The 22,385-nt window shown below is 30.9% G+C and overlaps 1 protein-coding gene and 1 long non-coding RNA gene across 2 annotated transcripts; one reads left to right on the top strand and one right to left on the bottom strand.

Moving 5' to 3' along the window:
* Nucleotides 1-1,718: 1,718 nt before the first annotated feature.
* LOC105109167 (MADS-box protein SOC1) lies at nt 1,719-11,540 on the bottom strand. Its single transcript, XM_011003777.1, has 8 exons — nt 11,447-11,540; nt 11,114-11,305; nt 4,054-4,135; nt 3,399-3,460; nt 3,184-3,283; nt 3,048-3,089; nt 2,770-2,811; nt 1,719-2,070 (listed from the first exon to the last, which is right to left on the bottom strand). Exons 2-8 carry the CDS (start codon nt 11,293-11,295, stop codon nt 1,951-1,953), a joined length of 630 nt encoding a protein of 209 aa, XP_011002079.1. The 5' UTR covers nt 11,296-11,305; nt 11,447-11,540; the 3' UTR covers nt 1,719-1,950.
* On the top strand, nt 8,857-11,026 carry LOC105109166 (uncharacterized). Its single transcript, XR_839181.1, has 2 exons — nt 8,857-9,032; nt 9,439-11,026. It is a non-coding gene; the product is annotated as an uncharacterized LOC105109166 (long non-coding RNA).
* Nucleotides 11,541-22,385: the final 10,845 nt, after the last annotated feature.

Genomic DNA, 22,385 nt, shown 5'->3' with positions numbered 1-22,385 from the left:
TTGTAGAAGCATATTGGAAACGGGAATTTTCAAGATTGTTGATCTAGTAATTGTTCTGGGATTTTAGACAGGCTTTTGTTGTCAATCTTCTTAAATTGTTATGTTGATTTTGGCATGTTGCTTAAACCTAAGGGTCACAATTTATCACTTCAGTATCTTGCAGGTCTTGCTGCTATAGGCTGTTAGCCTGTATAAGTTGATAAACCATTTGCTCTTTCTTAAATTGTTTTGCAGGGAAAAATATTTCGCTATGTATCTATTAGTTTTATTGAGGAGCCTTGTAAGTCATCTCATCTTGCTGCCTTGGACATTGCTAATAAGGCTGGTTGTCTCCTCTGTTATGACCCTAATTTGAGACTGCCACTATGGCCATCTGAAGAAGCTGCGGAAAGGAATCGTGAGCATATGGAATGAAGCTGACATTATAAACGTGCATGTTTGAACAATTTGAGATTTCGATATGAAATATCATCTTTCATAAAATGAAAGTGAATAATATAGTGGAACCGTGCTCATTTAAATTTGCAGATAAGTGAGAGGAAATTGAATTCTTGACTGAAGGTGCTGATCCGCCGGACGACAATGTAGTGTTAGAGAAGTTTTTCCACCCCAATTTTAGGCTTTTCTTGTCACTGAAGGCGCAGATGGCTGCAGATACTATACAAAGGTTAGAATTTATGCCGATGTTAAGGATAATTTAAGCTCTCATTAGGTCTAAAACTCTTCATGCTCGGAAATAGTGTCAGCGGGTCAGGAGACCGTGTAAATTAAGAGTTGGCTCTTGTTTTTCACAACATGTTTAGTCCAACCAGAACGACATTCAGCTCCTTTTCTTTATGCCTAGCTGCACTAACTAATTAATTACTTCTTTTCGGAACTTCATGCTGGAATCCAAGGGCAAGGTTTCTGGTATTAAAGTCCATGCTGTTCATACAACTGGTGCTGGTGATTCCTTTGTGTGGGTGGAAGACAGAATATCTTTGCTGCAGACCTAGATCTAACTGTAAAAATTCTATAGAAGTAGGTTATAACTAACAAGTAGAACCCTTCCAATTGCTTCTAAATGCAAACATTAACACACCAGTTTGAAATATTCCAAACCCACCCTGCATATTGCGTTTCAAACATACGTTTGACATGGAAAGGTTTTAGTGTTTTCGGGATTATTTTGATGTATAGATATACAAAATAAAAAGAATTTGAAAAAAAAAATTTAATAAATTTTCAAGAAAAAATCACTTTAAAAAATATCATGCACGACAATATCAAATATACTTATAATATTATATTGTCTGTGCAAGCATGGCACACATGTTAGCCATGCCATGTCCTAGGTGGAATAACTTTGGTTCCCATCACTTGTCAAGAAGGCTATAGAATTCGATCATATATGTTTGCGCATGCGTACGGGTTTGTTTTAGTTTATATGCACAATTTTGTTTTTTAATTTCATGCTGGACAATCCTCCCTTTAGGAACTACATCTATGTTTGCTATTCCTCGGACTAGTTCTGTTAAAAAAATGATTTAATTGTCCTAAAATGCCCAGAATCAAATGTTATTTACTGCAAGAATGAAGTGCCTGAGGGATGAGCATCATCATCCCATCAAGTAACCAAATATGTTTGAACAAAATGCAGACACAATAATGATCATGATGTCTAATGGGCATCTACACCCGTTAGTGAACACATTTGAAGAAAATCGGCGCCAGATAAATGCACAGAGAAAGTATAATGATATGCAATAAATATATATCAGATTACAATTTTAGTTAATCTCCTTCATGGTAAGCTGGTAGCTTTATTAACAGACAGCATATAAATTGCTCTTAGAATAATAATATTGCCGTGGTTGTTGCTTGCGCAAATGCAATACAGTTAAAGTCTAAGAATATTTATGAATATGAGAAGGAAGGTCTCACAATAAGATGGCGTTCACCACTAGTTTCTTAGGGGAGGCGCCTTGTTCTTGTTTCTGGTAGTCCAATGAACAATTCGGTCTCCACATCCGAAATTGAACTGCTCTCTCTCTGTTCCCTTGAGAGTACTCGCCATGGCTGGACGCCACACTGAAAAGGAAAAATTATATATACTGGTATATAAACAAGTTTGTTGTTTATAAATACATTGAAAAAGAAGATCAACCCCCCAATGAAACCCGAGTTTGTGCTAATTAATTTGGCAAACAATTTCCAGAGGAAAAAATTTAGTAGAATTTACAAGTTGTCGATTCAAATTTATTGGACTAAATTGTAAACAAAGTATGACGAGTTTACGCTGTAGGTAAACCTTTATTATTTATAATTCAATCCAATTGGGTTGAATTGATGGAAATGTGACGAGTACAATTTGACTCTTCTTGTTTTTTTTTCTTTTTTCTTTTTTCATAAAGGAGCTTGTTTCTCAAAGTGAGATTTTCCAGATCATTTCCATGTGGAGGATGGTCATAGGTCCAGGCAAGAACGTAGCCTCTCAAATGAAATTCCATGGTAAAAGAGTAAGGTTATGCCAGCAAATCGAATTTTTTCAAAACTTCCATGAAGTTCAAATTCTTCTCCATCCTAGAATTGTTAGAAATAATTAGATATGCATTCAACATCGAAACCAATATAGCCCATCAACTAGATTAGAGATAACGGTTTAGTTAAAGCTACCGAGAAAGGGTAATAAGACCTGCAACTGCTTATGACGATGACAACAAAATGAGAAATGATGGAAGTTCATGGCCGAAAAATAATAGTAGCGACTACAAGTATAAATTTTTTCACCTTGTTAGACAGCCTTGCATTTTCAGCTGTCAGTAGCTTCTCTTGAAACATACGTATAGGACATGGAACATAAAGTTAGCAATTTGCGGAACACTCTTCAAAAAATCTTATTTACTACGTCACCATATATGTTGGCAAGGAATTCTTCGGGGAAGAGAAGAAAAGATGCCAAGTACCCTTACTGAAACAGAATTTGGATTCACAGAAATTCAACTTCTCCACAGCCTTTGAATTCTTTTTTCACTAGTTCTTGGCATAAAAATGAAGTGATTATATACCTTTTGTTTTAGTTGCTCAATCTGTTCTCTGAAAACCTGATTCTGAGCATAGCCAAAGAACGAGAATGTTAGCTAGGTTATCAGCTGAATAAGACTTGAAGCAAAAACAAAGTGGTAATGATGTTTATGGCCAGACCTTTCTAGCTCGGATGGTGCTTACACTCCTCTCTAACTGTTGTTCGATTTGTTGCAGTTCTTCAATAGTGCACGATCCCAAACATTCTCCTAGTAGCTTTCTGAAGCATTTTAAAATTAATTTTCAAACATTTACTTATAATATTTAATTCCAACAGTCAATCAATTCATCAAACTATACTATAAGCACAAAAGGTTTAAACTAGTTTTTTGAACCGTTTTGAAACTTCAAGAAGCTCTATCTTCTTTATCATGCTAGCTGCTTCGCCCTTCAGTTGCTGCCATTCCAAATTTATATACATGAGAAAATTAAGGGAGGAAAACCGAAAGTTTTTGTTGGCAACCAAAGAGACTAAAAGCAGAAGAAAAGGGAAAGTAATTGATGTTAAATATTTTTGTTCAGAAACGTGCAAATGCTGACTGACACTTAAAGATGCCTAAACGGATAAATCTATGCAAGCAGCATAGAACCAAAACCAATAAGATACATATCCCTTTTTAGAGATTCTTCTATGCAATGAACTCTTATCTCAAAAATGCTGAAGTCCATTTTTGAACAAGGCAAGTTCGTATCACTTTGGTTGCTTATTTGACAACGGGCAAGAAGAAGGCAAGATATAACACTGTCTATTCATTACTAGATGCCAAATACCAAAGAATCTGCAAGATGTAGCCATATCCTTTACATGGGGCCATGTATCCTAGTGCATGTAATAATGGATTCCTCGCTGTTATCTTTTATACATACTTGCCTCTTTAGAGTGTTTTGATCACTTATGACTCGCAGTTCAATAAAAAAAACAATCTGCAGGTTTTCATATAAACTGAAGCTTAGAATCACTGGTTTGATAGAAGAGAAAGGAAGGATGACCTCCACGGTCAGTTCCATTGTCTGATTGTTTGTGTTGCTTTCTTTCACATGCCTCTGATAACGTTCAATTGTCTCCTGCACGCTGAAGTCCAATAACAACGCTATTAATACATATTGCATTTTTATACAAAACAACATGAAAACGAAATAAATGAGTGCTCCTGATCTCTACAGACTACAGATCCAACTACTGAACAAGACATATGCGTATTGCTTCTAACCATGGCCAGCCAGTGGAGGAGTTAGAAAGTTTTCCTCAAGGGCTGAAGAACAACGGTATCAAGAAAACAGGGAAACTCTAGATTATAAAAATACAGAGTCTAAAATCCAATGGTTGTGGAAAGATCATCGAAGTCCAACAAATAGGCATATTCTTATTTATTGCATGTTTTAAACATGAAAAAGAAACACAATCTCAACTTTTTATTTAGAAAAAGACGAAAAAAGATATACAGAATACTCATACTAGGGTAAGTTCGAAGGGTATATACATAGAAAATCTCTTAGATTACATTTAGTCAGTGTTTCAAAAGAAATATAAATATAAATAAATATATATATATAATAAAAATATATTTAGTTGTAAAAACAGAGATATAAAATAAATATTCTATTACAGTTTTTAAATTAATTTATCCTTTCAAAACAAGAAAAATAGGGAAACACATGTCATCATTGTTCCAACTCTTACTCTATCGAGGCATTAACAAATCTCCTTTATTAACAATGCTTGATCAATTTTTTGTGTTAAAGCCAACCAATAAAAAATAACAACAAATCTTAAAAAAAAAAAAACAATTATGATAAGAAGGATGGTCGGTTTTGAGCGAAATGAAAAATGTCCACAGATTTAAGGATATAGATAATGTGGTCTCTGGGCAAAAATCAACCCTTTAATAGTTTTTACATCTCTTTTTCAGACATAATATTACTCTGGCATTGAATATGGCTAAAATCTCTATGGCAGCCTTGTTGAGAAATTTGGTTATATAATAATGAGTAAAGGAGTCAATTCAAAAGTTGACTCCAAGCTTTAAATTAAGCCTATCAATCTAAACTATTCAAAAAAATAAATAGACGAGGCATAGATTCTTGCAATTATTAGGGGGGAAATAATAACTTGGATACTTGAAGAAGGATGACCTCCATTGTTCAATTTCTCATTTTTCCAACGGGAGGCTCGATGATACTTGGTAGTTGTTCTACCATTCTAAAAATACATCTCCCCTGTATTTAACTTAAAACCTTCAAACCGGGAGATTTTTTAGTCTACAAAAGAATTATTATTTATGATAATGCTTATTGTTATTTTTGTGGTATATGTTCGTATGGAAACTAAGACTATTGATCACTCTTTTATTCATTGCTATGAGATTTAGAGGTTTTGGAATCATTTTTAATAATGAATTGGATATGGTGCATGCCAAAGACTGTTCAGCTTCTTTTGCAGGAATAGAATCATTTGTTACTTGGGAAATTTCAGTGCAAAATTATCTATACACTTTGCTGTGGTATCTTGTGATTTATATATTTGCATTATCCGTAACAAATTAGTTTTTTATATTGCTGATCTTAATTGAGATAAAATTTATAATCTAATTTTCCATCGATTAATTCAATGGCTTTGTGTTAGATCTCAAAATTTTACTTATACAGGTTGATTTAGCTAAATATTCAGATTGTATATTAAGGTGGTTGTTTCTTTGTTATTTTCAATGTAAATCTTTCTTTTAATCAGTTGATTATTTTTTTAATAGCACTAATTAAATCTTAATAATATTCTCCCTCGATTACTATAAAAAAAAAGCTTAAAACCTTTTTATAAAAATCCTAAATCTTAATCTATTAAAACATCCCAGAAAAAAAAAACCCTTTATTCAATTTTATTACAACTATTAAATGGCAGAGATTGTTAGTTTTGTGATGTAGAGTTTTGCCATCCATACGGTGAATATTTGGCGACTTTTTCTTGATCTATGAATCATGTGATAAACTATATTTTCTTAAGAGTTCATAAAGGAATTATTCTAAAATTCAAGTTGTTGCTTATTACCATTATGATTTTTTATTTCTAGTTTTTTTATTTAAAAAATGAGATAGGATGGGTTTTTTTATTAAATGACAATTTTAAAAATCAAATCAAATTTTTAAAGAAAAAGTACGTTTTGGTTTTTTGCTTTGAAATCATGCTACTACATGCCAACATCCTCACACCAGCACCACTACCATACAACAACTACAATTACCTTCTTTACCACTAGGACTATTATAATCGATTATACGATTGCCATTACTAGGCATTACCATTCTCCTTGTTACTTCATCATCGCTATCATCTGTCTTCTGTCTTGTTATTAGAACGATTATCATTAATTCTATTTTCTTCACCATAATCACTATCAAACATGCCATATTAAAAAAAAAGAAAAAAGTCTACTAGCTAAGTTATTGTTCACTAAGACTTGCAATATTATTCACTGTAATAATATAATAATAAAATTACCTTTAAACAAAAAAACCTTTTATATTAAGCCTTAGGAACAAGGGAGTCTTTTCAGCATGATACAATTATTTTTTTTCAAATTATAAAGGGGTAGGTTAGTCTTTTTACTTTTTTACACGGTAAAAATACATAGTTGCCCTATGATTTTTTTGTTAATATTAAGGAGGCTAAGGGAAAGTTTTGTATTTAAGTATTTATTAAATATTAATTTTTTAAAAAAATTATTGGTGTGTGTCACACCCACACCAGCAAAAGGGTGGCCCTCTCGCACATGTGTCGAGCCATCCAGTTACCAAACACTACCTTTTTTAGTGACATTTAAGGGATATCGATGTCCACTTCATGATGAGGATATTTTTTTTTAAACTCATATATTTTTCAATCTCATCTTTTAGTATTTACATTATTAACGATTAAGATCTGTTTTTTTATTTATTTTCTATAAGAATTTTTGCAAATTTTCAAAATAACTCGTGTGATTTTGGGTCTTTTTACTTGTTTTTTTATTGAATTTACTTTGATAATTTTTTAAATTAATATATTTTTTTAATTTTATCATTCAATATTATATCAATTGAAAATTTATTTTTTATTAGTTTCAGCCTTTAAAATTGACATTTTTGCATATCACACTTCTATTTGTCATGAGGTAATTTCCTTCAACATATTATTCCTAGGCTTTAGTTTCTCACACTGTCACCTCGTTACAATTATTATCACGTCATAATAATAATAATATGTTTTTATATTTCATATGCTAATTCTAAATGACAAATCTTCCTTAAGGTATATTTTTTAAAACAAGACCCAATTTTTAGAAAACTAGAAACAGGTTTTGGTAATTTGAAAAAAGTAAACTGCACACTTTATCAAACGAGATTGGAGAAATGATTCTGGAAATCAATCTTCTTGTATTTCGATGTTAGTGATGAACTTTGTTTTTATTACAAATTCTTAAGGTAACTAGCATAACACTATATAACACCCTTACTACAAGTCATCAGGTGTTATAGTGAAATCTAGTCTTTTGAATTTGAAAGTTTACTTGTATGAAAAATCATGAAAGCTATCACGCAGTGATATATATTAAGAAAAATAAAATATAAGATTTTTTTAAAAAAAATCTTAAGGTTTAAAATTATATTTTACTTCTTTCCTTGATTATTTTTAAAATTGGGATATTTGTCATTTTATATTGAAGCATATTAAAAACCAAATTAAGTCATACATTATTTTTGTCATAATATTATATATAATAAGCATATATTCATTATTCTATTAAATCTAATTTATAGTACTTGTAAAAGTGGGATCCTATAAATTAAGTGATAGAATCAATTCCATTCCATAGAAGGAAAACTAGGGGAGGTGACATTTTTAGAATGTGAGATTCCTTAAGAAATTAAACTGAAATAAACCAAATAATAAATATTCATAATCTTAAGATATTATTTCCCCAATTACATGAACTTAACCTCCGTTTGTTTGCTGGAAAGTAGTTTTTCTTTTAAAAATAAATTCCAAAAAAGTAAATTATTTTTCGATATTTGGTAGTGTAATGAAAAATAAGTTGCAAAACACTTTACAGTGTTTGATTATATCATGAAAAATAAGATGAAAAATAACTTATTAATATTTTTTTTTCAAGTTTATTAAAATAATGAGAAACAAATTTTACAAATTAAAAAGTTGAATGAGAATGAAATTGAAAAAAAATCATAAATTATTTCAAATAAAATAAATAATAATCAAAATAATAAAAACCAAATCTAAAAAATTGAAATATGAAGAAATTAAAATAATAATAATTAACATTTCATAAATTATTTCAAATAAAATAAGTAACAATCAAAAGAATAAGGACTAAAATAAATAACAATTATAAAATGAAGATCAAAGTTAATATAAAAATTAAATTCTAAAGGATGTAATTGAAAAAAAAATATTCAAAACAATATATATATATATATTTGCTGATTATATCAAATTTAGTCCTTAAACTTTTGATTGTATATATTTGCTGATTAAAAGTTTGAGGACTAAATTTGATATAATCAGCAAATAATATGATATTTCTAAATTTTTCACAACTTCTGGAAAGCGTTTCCGTCCAAAATAAAAAGAAAACACTTTCCTGAAAACCAAACCAAATTTTTTCTTTGACTGAAAAGTATTTTCTATTGACCAACTTTTTTATTGACAAACAAAGAAATTTTAGAAAGTGGTTATTGACAAACAAAGAAATTTTAGAAAGTAGTTTCCCAAAAACCACTTTTCAGGAAACAAATACACCTTTAATATCACTTCAAGATGACATTCTAACTTAGAAAATTCAATACATTACCACAAATGTGGATACTTTGGCAAAACCTTACAAAAATAGAATGCGAACCAAATTCTCAATATGACTATAGGACTTAATATGTGACTTATGAGCACTTACACAAGAAAACAATTAAAGAAAAAAGAAAGGAAAGTGCACCTTTAAATAATAGATAACATAAGAAACAGGATATGATCTATAAATTTTCAATTTATTTGACTTTATCTATATTTTTATTTGCTATATAATTATTTGAAAATCTTTTCTAATATTTCTTTTTTCAAATTACAGAATTGATTAGAAGTCTTTATATTTCATTTCGTTGTTTTAATGTTTAGATTGTGTCGTGCGGTTTTGCCATTATGGTTAAAGTTCTACTATACATGTATGTAAAACTTGCAGTCGTAAGAAAAATACATGCAGCAGCAAAAATAGTAATGGTAACCATACTGATCAAAGGCTTTATCCAAATATTCCTGAAACTTGGAAACAGGTGAATTCAAAAGGGTTGTTTGATAAGATTATCATTACTCAATTAAAAGTATAAAAAAGAAAGAAGGTATAACGCTTTTATGGAATCATAAACATACTTTCAAGCAAGAAAAAGGAAAACCAACGGACGTGAAAGCATCACTTGATTAAGAGAACCTTGCCCTTGTTATATATTTGAAATGAATAAAAAAATAATACTTTCTTTAATGATCAAGGTATTTTTGGGGATGGTTTTCATGCAACAAGATTAGGTTTTCTTCAGGAGGGATAGTGTCCAAATTCAAACTTGTACGTTTTTAATCTATAAATTCCACTTCAAACAGATAAATACAATTAAATCAAAGAGATTAAAACGGCTTAAAGCCAGAAACCAGGGTATATTATCCAATCTTCAGTAATAAATTCAATTAAAAAATTACTAAACAACTAACGTGCTAATCTTCTTTCAAAAGAATTTGAAACGTTCATGTACGTACATATTTATTAGGAACATTCGCACTTGAGCAGCCTCTAAGACTATTATTGCGAAAGAAGTTTATCCATGATACCCTTAGGTCCTTCTTTCCCTAAGCACACTAGAGGGACATATACCGTCAATTTCTTAAGACAGACTGCAGTTGAAAAATTTCCTCGACAATCCCTGGATAGTTTATTTCAAGCTAAACTAGAAAAACTTAACTTCAACATACATCCAAGTTGATTCAAGAATTGAACCTTATTGACAATAAAATCTAAATACGCTGTTTCTTCCATCAACAACTACTGTAAGGGATGCTACCTCTTTGTTTTGAACTGACAAGAGATGCTACTTCATGTATATAACAGATCACGAATTGTTATTACAAGGGATCCTAACCTCTTCTGTTTTTTTAATGGACAAGAGATCCTACCACATATAACAGGTGTTTGCATGCATCATAATTATTGCATGATATTTTTTTTCTTTTTTCTATGACTAATCGATAATTAGTTTTCAACTTGGCATAGGCTTTGTTCCGCTAATCTAATTACCGAAATAATACCTCTTTGTACGCTTTTTTTTTTCTATTTTTTTTTTTTTTTGTAACTTGAAAACTTATAGGATATAAGGGTACAAGTTGATCTACGAACTCATAGTCTTTGCTCACTTTGTTAGTAATGAAGTGAAACTGCTAAAGTGTTTTACTCCTTAGGCAGTGTACCCAAATCTGATCAACAGGAAAGCCTACAATCATAATACTATCTCTATAAGTATACCAAAACACTCAACCCTGAGTTGGGCTCCTAGACCGTCATCTGCACAATTCAGATTTATTTGAGGCCAATATGCGCGATAAGTGGAGTTTATAATACGGATTTTCACCTCTATATCGTACACAAAAACTTCAAATCCCAGAGAGAAAAATAATTAGAAAGGAAAAAGGCATGAGAAAAGGAATCACTGGGATCGTAGTAGAGGATAACAAGACAATCCCAAAGTCCTGCAAGGATCAAGGTCTGTGCTACTATGTGTACACGTGTCTGACCTGTTTATTTCTGAGAGAGAGGCACACTAATGAGATCTTGCATAGAACCCTAGGGTGCAGGAACCATACCCGCATGGTACATGAAAATGAAAAGGAAAAACAATGCAGGAACTCAAAAGCTTCCATGGAAAGAGGAGGGTGGTTTGATAAGAATAAAAAGAGTGATACATGAATTAACTCTACATATATTGTATAAACCATGGAAGGAAAGCTGAAAAGTAGCGCAAAAGACGATACCTTGAGCTTCCAAATTCATAGAGCTTCCCTCTAGGAGAGAAGACGATAACGGCGACCTCAGCATCACAAAGAACTGATAGTTCAAAAGCCTTCTTCAGCAGTCCATTTCTCCGCTTAGAGAAGGTGACTTGCCTGCTTGTAGCGTTCTCTATGCGCCTCATTTGAGTCTTTCCTCTCACCATTTCTCTTTACCTTCTCAAGCATGTGAAGACCAATACATATTGAAAAGACTTAGCTTAGTTTACAGATTGATTTCTTCAATTAAAAAAAAAATAGAGTTTGCGAAGCAAAAAGGATTTGATTCAAAGAGGGAATGAGAAAAGTTAAGCTTACCAAATAGACTCCACCCAGATGGAAGGGTTCCTAGTTTCTAGGTAACGAGGAGGAAGAACTACAAAAATCTGGACTTTGGAAGCAACGACCAGACAACCCTGTTGAAGAAGCAACAGTACTCTTGATGGATTGATTCAAGGATGCAAGAGAGTAAATGCTATGGAAGTGGTCAATTGAAAAATGGTTTCAAGAAGCCAAAGGAATAGACAGAACCTCAATGAAAATGAGAGAAACCTACCGAATAGGCAAAAAACCCACGAGGTATTTAATCATGAAGAGAATGCTACAAGCAAGAAAAGGAAGCAGCCAAGGAAATCTGAGGATAAAAGGCAATACCCAAAAACAGCCAATAAGTTTTTTACTGAGAGAAGTAAAGATGCGGTTGATTTGCTCAAAGAAGATGTGCAAGGCAAACCACAAGGCATGCTCTCCAATTCATATACCACGGGAGAGGTGAAAAAAAAGGAGTCAATGAGGGGAGATTTGGAAATCTTACCGAATTGGCAATTACCCAGAGTGGCCTGTACTAGAGGAGCAACCGGAAAGAAATAAAGGTGACAAAAAAGGAACACAACTTGCTAAACAGTGAAAACCTGAGGTTTGTGGGTGATGGCCAAACCAGAAAGATTTTTGTCTGGCTACTATTTTTTAGTCTATTTTGTGATTGATGGATACTCAAATACCCTTTTTCAGTCACCACCCAGAGAGTCAGCAAAGACCTCGCACAACCAACCCACCTTTCCTTATTCATCAACCTTGTATCTTCATCAAAATTCCTCAAAACCCACCTATTAAGAGTAACAAAATTTAAAGAGTTATTACTATCATATATATATATATATATATATATATATATATATATATAAGAGGAAATTATTGCTAATTGAAATTAAATTTACTTGAAAAATTAAAATTCACATACTAGATTAAAAAAAATTAATTTGAGAAAATAATCAAAATACCCTCATATATATTATAACCAACATAAATTGATTGAAAACTATTCATTGAAATTGATTTCTCATCTCTCTTTCTCCGTGACAATAACAACTCTTTTTCTTGTTTTCTTGTAAATCAAACGATTAGAGATTTCTCTCTTTGTCTTGATTTGGGTCAACTAATTAATTTTAAAGTTGATTTTTAAGATGGTTTTTCTTTGGAATTTAGAAATTGATATGGGGTTTTTTGGAACACTTGATAATTATATTATTTTATGTGATACTAAGAAAAAAACAAGATGAGAAAGAGTTGGCCAGGACCAATTGCTTTGAGTTGTCTTGTTTAAGATATTTTAAGTTAGGTTTAGGCATTCCATCTACTTCGACGATTTGCTTTGTATGTTCTATAATGCTTTTTTATTTGGTCTTTTCTATATTAGAGGCCTCAGGATTTCTGTGTTCCATAATGCTTATTTTAAGTTAGGTTTAGGCATTCCATCTGCTTTGACGATTTGCTTTGTGTGTTCTATAATGCTTTTTTATTTGGTATTTTCTATATTAGAGGCCTCAGGATTTGTGTGTTCCATAATGCTTTTTTATTTGGTCTTGTCTATATTAGAGGCCTCAGGATTTAATTTAGTCTCCTCTATATTAGAGGTCTCAGGATTTGTGTGTTCCATAATGCTTTTTTATTTGGTCTTCTCTACATTAAAGGCCTCAGGATTTTCATTAGCCATGACTTGATCTTTGAAAGAAATCATGCTCTAATACCAAGTTAGGTTTTTATCCTCTAGTCATCAAGCATTTTGTTTTTACCGGTTAAAATTAAAATTATTCCTTTTTTATTTATAAATGCATGAAGAATGGGACCCGTTTAAAGAATTTTTTTCTTAATAGTACCCTTGTTTTCATCTTGGTTTTCTTCTTTTGATTTATGAAAACATGAACAATAGGGCTGGGTTTTTGTTGAATCTTCTATCTTTATTAATCAAAATTAAAATTTAGGTCTTTATTGAATCAAGGTTTTTATAAAATGAATATTAAGTGGGATATTAAAAATTACAAAAGACCTTAGAGACAAACCGAAACTATAATTATGACATCACTGGTACAATCATAAAGATCTCCACGAAACAAATCTAATGACACTGAGGGAGGTCACTAACAGGAGTGGGCACACTCTCCATCCAAAGACAACTGCGCAATTACAACAAGGAGATATAAGAGAGAAAGAAAAAAAAGAAACCTCGGAGGCATCTCCAAGCTATGTTTGGGGAATTATCATCTTGCTTATGTTTTTTTGTTCGTAGATGTCATGTTAAAGAAATGATATTATAGGTTTTTATTTTTGTTAAAATGCTTGTGTGACCTTGTAAAATGTTATTTTTTATTGGCCTTTGAAGCTAGTAGAAATTTGAAAAATATGCAGTATGATTTTAGTATGGAGATGGGTTTTGAATATTTTAGTGATTAATTTAAGATGTTTGGACTTTTATATTATTTATTTCACTTTTATTTTAATTGTGTTATATTATTATTTATTACTTAATTAAAATTATCAATATATAATTAGTTAAATTATTTCACTTATGATTTTATAATTCGAGTTTACGATCCAAGTTTATATTGTATATTCTGTGTCGTGTCAAAAAGGTGTTTTTGACAACCTTAATTTGAGTTTTTATTGAATTTGGGTTACTATGAAATGAGTACTAAATAAGATCTTGAAAATTACAAAAGATCTTAAAGGCATATCGAATTAGAAAGATCTTTACAAAATGAATCTAATGACACCGAGGGAGATCACTAACAAGAGTGGACACTCTCTTCATCCAAAGACAACTGCACAGTTACAACAAGGAGATGTGAGAGAGAAAGAAAGAAAAACCTTTAAGGCATCTCCTAGCTATATATGTGAAAGTATCATCTTGCTTACACTTTATTATTCGTAGATGTGTGTGTTAAAGGAATGATGTTATTGGTTTTTTGTGTTTGTTAAAATGCCTATGTGAACTTGCAAGATGTTATTTTTTTGTTGGCCTTTGATGCCAATGGAAATTTGAAAAATATACAGTATAATTTTAGTATGGAGATGGGTTTAGAATATTTTAGTAATTAATTTGATGTTTTGATTGAAAATCAAGTTTTTTTTTCACTAGATATGTAGTTACGCATTGGAATTCTTCCTATCAAAATATTAAATCCTTAAAATTATTAAAGTGTGAAGCTTGGTATATTATATCTTTGGATTTTGATGATTCAAAGTTATGGTGGATTAATGGAGTTAATTTGTGGGGGGATATGTGTTTATAATTAAATTAAACAGTACTTTGATAGTCAATATGTTAAAACCAAGTCGGTGATTTATATTTATCTTGTTGATGATCTTTTGGTATCCAATATACTTAGGAATAGAGTTTAGGTATTTAAATGATAGATGATCACATGTTCATGTTAATATTTCATTTTTAGAAACTGGAAGAGCAAAGGATCGATGGTTGAGGTCTCAGTTCTTGTAAAACAGTCCTTTTTGTAGGGGGTTTGAGACCCTCTAGTGATTAATTTAGTGACTTTATAGCAAGAAATTATAATAAATAAAGAAATAAACAATAAACTTTAAGAACAAGAATTTTTGTTCTTAGTCTTTTGTAATAAATGCTTTGATAATATATAATAAGAGAATAAATATCATAAATCTTTTTCTTGGATGATTTAGAGAGTATTTATAGCCCTTATTCTATAAATCATATTCCTTTTCTTAAGGAGCCGAAAGTTTTTTCCTATCAAATATTTTAGTAAGGAAGAAATCCCTTACATCAATATTAATTTTGATGGGAATGTCTTTTACACAGTATTAATATTGATAGGAATTATCTTTTCACATCTTTAGTATTGATAGACAAATAGTAGAGCTATAGAAGATTTTTATGCCTTATTTTGTATTCAACATTAATGTGGATGAGAATAACTCATTTGTAGCATAAATGTTAATTGAAATATATTTAGCTCTTAAAGGAATTTCACACGCCTAAAGGTGTAAGAAAATGACTATCCTAATATTTATCATTATATTAGATCCATGTATATTTGGGCCTAGTGTAGACCTGATGGATTTTTGGTTAGGACATCTCACTAGACCCTCAAGGAATTAGGCCTAGCATAATGCCAGACTCACAAGTATTTGAGTTCAACACTTAGCTGAGCCCTAAAGCGTTGGGTATGGCATCTCTTCAAATTTACAAGTATTTATTCTCTGCACGTAGTCAAACTGAAAAGGGGTTAGATCTGGTATCTCGCCAGATTCACATGTGTTTGGGTTCAACACGTAGCCAAGCTCTAGAGTGTTGGGTCTAATATCTTATCATACCTACAGATCCTCGAGCTCAACACATAGTCAGGCCCAAGAGTCTTAGGTTTGACATCTTGACAGACTCACAGACGCTTAGGCTCAAGACCTAGTTGAGCCTAAGGGTGTTGGGTTTGACATCTTGTCAGGCTCTCAAGCGTTTGGGATTAGCATACAACTAAGTTCAAGGGTGTTGGGTTTGGCAAAAGAATTTGACCCACATCACCCGAGTTTGTTATCTTGTCAAGCTTATGCATGATAGGTCATCACCGTATCTTTGGCCTTTCCATTTATAAGTCTGAGTCGTATAAAATATATCGATACATCACTCATTCTAACTTCTAAGATGATATTTGTTTCTTGTTTTCTATAAGAAATACAAAGAGAGAAGAAAAAATCAAGTAATTACTTGTAAAGATTTAGGGGGTGTTTGAAAATATAGTAGCGGTTACTTTTTAAAGTGTTTTTCATTTATAAATGCATCAAAATAATAATTTTTATTTTTTAAAAAATATTTTTTCTATCAACACATCAAAATAATATAAAAATAAAATAAAAAATAAAGTTTTGCTTAATACTTGTTTAGAATGCAATATCATGCGAGCTTATGGCCAGAGTTTTTCTTAAAAAGTTATTGTTTTGTGCTTGATGACTGATAGAGTTAAAGATGGTATTCCTCGTGATCTTACTTGTGTGGTTTTTGGTGCCTTGAAACACAGTGAGCCTTGATTTTGAGTTTTCTATCATATCAAGCTTTCAAGTGTTTTACCGATTAGATGTATAGTTTTCAGCACTCAAATTCCTTGCGATTTTCCAGCCTTGATTCTGATATTTCTGAATAATGGAACGTTTTATATTATTTTATTGATATTTTTTATATAAAAACAAAATGTGTTAAAAAGTGAAAACCCTGAATAGTCACTATTATAAATAAAAGTAGGTAAAAAAGAGGGGACTCGGCCATTCAAGGTGAAAGGGAAAGGAGGGCTTACATAGTACAATGATAGAAACATATCAGCATCCATCCGTATGATTACGTAACCTGTGAGCCAATGAGGATTCGAAAACGCATTGGAGAGAGATTACTTCTTTCACTATTTTGCTGTCAAACCTCCATAGGCCCTGCGATTATTGGATGTTTTTTCTTTCCAATACAATTGGACAAACATTTAATAGAAGATAGAAAAAGTTCTTAGAGGAACATCATGGGGCGATCGAAAACGACAAGATATTTCACTTCTTTGACTTGAAAACATGAGACTCATTCATGTCTTTCATTAAAAGACGCAAAATATGTCCATATCTTCGTTCAAAACTTTAAATTAACCTCAAATACATACTCTACGCTGTCTAAACTCATTTTGTTTGTTCACATTCCTTCATCATTACTGGAAAATGGCAATCTTTCTCCCTTCAGTTTTCTTGTAGTTATCCCAAGTTTGAGAAGAACATGGTTTTATGTTTTCCTTGGTAAGTTTTTAACTTTTCACAAATGATGAAAAAATTAAAATTATAAATAGTATTATATTCTTTTATATATAAACACTTTTATCAATATAAAATAAATTTATAAAATATCCGACCCGATGTTGAATATTAGGTTGAATTGAAGGAAAAAAAAAAAAGATTTGAGTCAACTTGGGTTACACTATCAAACCTAGCTATGACTTGGGTCAGCCTGTTCAAATTCATGATTCGGTTTATGTGAATAGAATAAGCCTGTTAAAAAAAATAAAAAATATCATGAACTTAAACCCTAACCAACTAATATTAGTAGGTGAATTTGAAAAAAAATACTAACAAAAAGAACACAACAAAAATTATTCAAGTCAACACGAGCTAACTTGTTCAACCCGAGACTCGAGTCACGGTACCGAGATAACCACATGAAAAGTAAATAAAAAAATCATAAAAATCAATTCTCAATTAACTCAATGTTGAAATATAAAATTGAGAAACAAATTTTATTAAAAAAATGATCTAAAAAACAATTTGAATCAACCCAAGTTAATCTACCAAATCCTCGATCCGAGTCATGATATTGTGATAACTCTATAGAAAAAAATTAAAAAAAGTTACGAAACTCAATTCTCAACTAACCCAATATTAAAAGATAAAATCATAAAAAAATTCAAAGAATAAAGACCAAATTTGACATAAACAATTAAATGATAGCCCACGTTGAGATGCAAAAACTGAGGAGGGAGAGAGAAAAGAGAAAAGAGAACTAAAAAAGAAGAAAGGGTTTTGGAAGAGAAATTGAATCTTCTACTAGAGTGCGGGCTACCTTTACAAGAAAAAGACATTAAGACTATTTGGCTAGAATCAAGAAAGGACATCATTAGGGTTCGGTGAACGCTACACGTGCCCTCCAAGTATGGCGGTCTATTTCACTTGTTAGCACGAATAATACACATGTTAGCCAATTCTTGATCTTTGATTTAGTTCAATCCTTGAACCCTTATTTCAATTTCAAATTTAGTCCCTAAAGTTTCAAATGTTTTAAATCAATGAAAGTGGTTTTTTATTCTTCAAATCATACACTAATCTTCGACCAAGCCAAATTCTTTCTAGTGTAAAAAAGATAAAATTTTATGATTTAGATTATAAACCCAACATGATTCAGTAAAATGACTTCATTTGATTATATGATAGAAAAAAAATTATGATAGTATATTGACTCAAAAACAAAAGTGTGATCATGATGACTTGCATATAAGAAGAGCTTGTCATAAAAAAAATTATAAAACTCAATTTCTGGATAATCTAATTTTAAATAATGAAATTGAAAAGGAACAAAAAAATTTGATCTGAATCAAATTAAACTAGCATGTCTAAAGATCATGAGATTGAAATAACCTCTTATAAAGAAAATTAAAAAAAAAAAGCATGATTCTTAATTTCAAACAATTAAAATGTAAAAGAACAAATAAAAAAAATCAATTAACTAAAAGGATAAAAAAATCAACAAACCTGAGTAAGATCGCCAAACCACTTGAATAGAAGGTAAAACAAGAAAAATATGGAACTCAATTCTCAAACTAACTCAATGTTGAAAAAAAAACCAAAAAAATATTTAATCTTTAAAAAAATAACTCGATTCAAATGAGCTAACTCTCGAAACCTACGACTTAGATCATGAGACAAGAATAACCAATTTATAAATGGATGCAAAGAAAATCATGAAGCTCAATTTCCAATAAATATCGTATTGAAAGATGAAACTGGAAAAAAATTGATATGAAAAAAGATTAAAAAATATTGGTGTTAATCAGAGTTAATATTTCAAATAGTGACCTAGATTATGAGATCAGATCACCAGTAAAAAAAATATCAAGAAGACAAACTCTTAACCAACTTAATGTCAACCGATAAAATTTAAAACAAGTTCAATTCTAAAAAAAGGTTTAAAATAAGAAAAAATAAAGATTAAATTTAAAATAAAAACAAAATAATATTATAAATTTGGTTTTTTTAAAGCAATTTAATACCTATCAAATGAGAGAGAAAAAAAAACAAAAATAAGGAACCACATGCGCTGCACCAAAAGAAAGATACAATTGCATTGCTTTCAACGCAATGATGGATGGTAGTGTTTTGTAATGTAAGGCATCTATATATTTTGTTAGAACACGAAAACTAGCTTTTATATATCAATATGCGTAAAACACAAGCACCAACCAATTTGCACTACTTGTTTATCTTAACTTCCCATATTTTTTCATTTTAAATTTTTATTTTTTAATACTTGATTGCTTTATATCAACATGATTTTATTTTATTATGAAAAACCAAGTACCAATCTAATGGCCAAAATTTTCCTTCAACATTGTGATAACTGATAACCATTATATCACTATCAAATACCTTATTAGTGACAAGACTGCCGGCAAACTGAGGTTAAATTGCATTTCTTTAATGAAAGGTTGATGGTAGCATGTTGAGCAGGAAAAGGAGCCAGCAGGCGGTTGTTGCCAAGATATGTCAATCAATTGTCAACCTGTAATTTCACTAGATTAACAAACAAGAATTCAACAGCCAATAATTTCATGAAATTTAATTATTGAGAGCACTAATGTTTACCAAGACCACCTTTTTAATACTTTTCACATATCTCATGTCGACACCTGTCAGTGAGTTTGTGGATTTCATGACAATTATGGTCATTGTCTTTATTTGATCTAGATTTTGCTTTTTCGGGGGATGATGTTCAGTTCAGTCTTAACCAGGGAAATTAAGGTATGGTGTGTGTTTTTGAGTGCAATGGACCCACACAGCATGCTCTGATCCTATTTTTTTAATATATATACACACACCCTAAGAACTGGATAGTGATCCTACGGTCCAGATTTGGGATATGGGGACATCCAGATCAAGAGCCATAACGCTGTTCCCCATAAATTTGGCGACTTCGTCTTTTTTTCTCCCACTCTGGCGGGTTGATGGAAATGGTCTCCTTCGTTGCTGGCGCGATGTCGAGATGCTGGCGAGGTATTTGTATCTTTTAAGTTTAATTATAAAATTATAAGTAAAATTTAAAAATTATTATTTATTATTATAGTTATTAAAAATTTATAGTTTATTATAGTTTGGGCAAGAGATTAGTTATGTAATAAAAAATCACATCACTCTTAATAGGGGTGCTCAAAGTTCGGTTCGGTCTGGTTTTAATTTAAAAATTCAACCAAACCAGAAAATAAAATTTCTTATCAATATGATTCGGATTGAACCAAGAATCGGTTCAATGGTTCAAACCAAACTAATTTTATGCATTTCATATTTTTTAGCATTAAAATCTAGAAAAATCAAAAACTAATTAAATAGGCTTGTTTTTACTGTTGTTGTTATACCAAAGCCCTCTAATTCCTTCACTTCACAGTGAACGAAAGATGAGAGAGATGCTTAGATTTTCGAATGCATATGGAGTCATTACAACCACAAAAAAAAGTGCAATCCTTGCTCTTCCAACACTAGATGAAGTTCATAAACATAAATTATATCTTTTTTTTTAATTTGCTGTAATTTTTTTATATTTTAGTTTTAGACCTTGCTCTCCTTTTTAAGTTGGGTGCCACTCAATTGAAGATCGACTTCAATCTCAAAATTTCTATTATTTTCTACTTAATAAAAAAAGGACTCCATTAAAATGAAAGGATTTAGATTAAGCCTAAAACATTGAAATTGATTTATGACGCGTGGGTTGTTGTTGGTTATTATTGATAGAAGTAAATTGAAGGTTGTGGACAACACTACAATATGGAAGATGATCTAGATCGAGCCTAAAAAACTGAAACTAGTTCTTGATGTATGGGTTGTTGTTGGTGATTAATGCTAGGAAATAAAATGAAAGTTGTGGACAGTGCAGTCATATGAAAGACCAGAGAGTAATAGTAGTAGGAGGTGGGGAGCTCTAGTGTAAAAACTCAAAAGAAGGATTTAATATTATGTTAACAGGAGAGAAAAGCAGAGAGGAGAGGGAGGTTGCTGGAAAGTGATAAAATGATTTAGAGTTAGAGATGTTTGTTTTTATACCTTATTTTTTAAGTCATTCAGATTCAATTGAACCGATCCGATTTAGTCCAATTTAATCGGCTTAAACTTTTTGAAATCAAAATCGAACCACATCGAGTGGTTTTTAATTTTTTTTAATTAATTTATTCTATCGGTTCTGTATTTTTTATTAATTTTTTCTTGATTTTTTCAGTTTAATCGGTTGGTCGGTTTTTTTGAACACCTCTAACCCTTAATACACCCTGCGTAAGGTAAGTTGCATTGTTATTTAATTGTTTTTTTAGGTTAAGTTTATATTTGTTGGTCTCGTCTACGATTCAAGGTAGATTTCTTTTTGTGAGAGAGTCTTTACTTTATCGGGTTAAATCCTAATTGTTCTAAAGTTTCAAATTTAGCAACGCATTTATTTTACACTTTGTATCTTTAATACTCGAGAGTGTACTCTATTGTATAGTTTTACACTCTATAAATATTAAAATCTATATTTAAACCCTAATATGAAATAAAAAAAAATGATTAGTAAAGGGTTTTTAATATTTTGATCAAATTCTAATTAATAAATTATAAACCGGTTAACATATCATTTTTTTGCTTTTTAAAACATAAGAAAGATGCAATCTTTTTATGAAAATATGCTTAGAAAACTTTTTAGGATTTGACTATATGTATGAAAATAAAATATATATTTTTATTTTTTGAAAAGGGAAAATAATTTAAAAGTTTTGAGATTTTTTTTAATTTTTCTAAGAAACGCTATAAATAAAATTGAGTATTTTACTACTGAATTTGCATCTTATAGTATAAATATATAGCCTAATATTATGCAAAATAGAAATAAAAACACATGAGAAAATTAGAAATATTTTGAAATGCCCCATGGAATTTTTTCATTTTTTTTCTAATATATAATATTATAATATATTATTAAATATATGGGTTGGGTCGGCCTAGTCAACTGGGCCGGACTCAACCTAGACTAGCTAGATCAGTCTCGGCCTGACCAGGAGTTTGACTGATCTCGACTTAATAAATCTTTCTTTTTCCTTTCGAGAAAAAAAAGACAAGGAAGAAACCTACAGAGAAGAGAGGTGGTGCAACCACCATATGAGGTGGTCAGGGTGTTGCTTATTGGGGGAATGATGGG

The sequence above is a fragment of the Populus euphratica genome, unplaced genomic scaffold (assembly GCF_000495115.2).
Source record: "Populus euphratica unplaced genomic scaffold, PopEup_1.0 scaffold341.1, whole genome shotgun sequence".
Classification (NCBI taxonomy): domain Eukaryota; kingdom Viridiplantae; phylum Streptophyta; class Magnoliopsida; order Malpighiales; family Salicaceae; genus Populus; species Populus euphratica.
The sequence above is the reverse complement of the archived record's forward strand: the minus strand, read 5'-3'. Positions and strand labels throughout refer to the sequence as shown.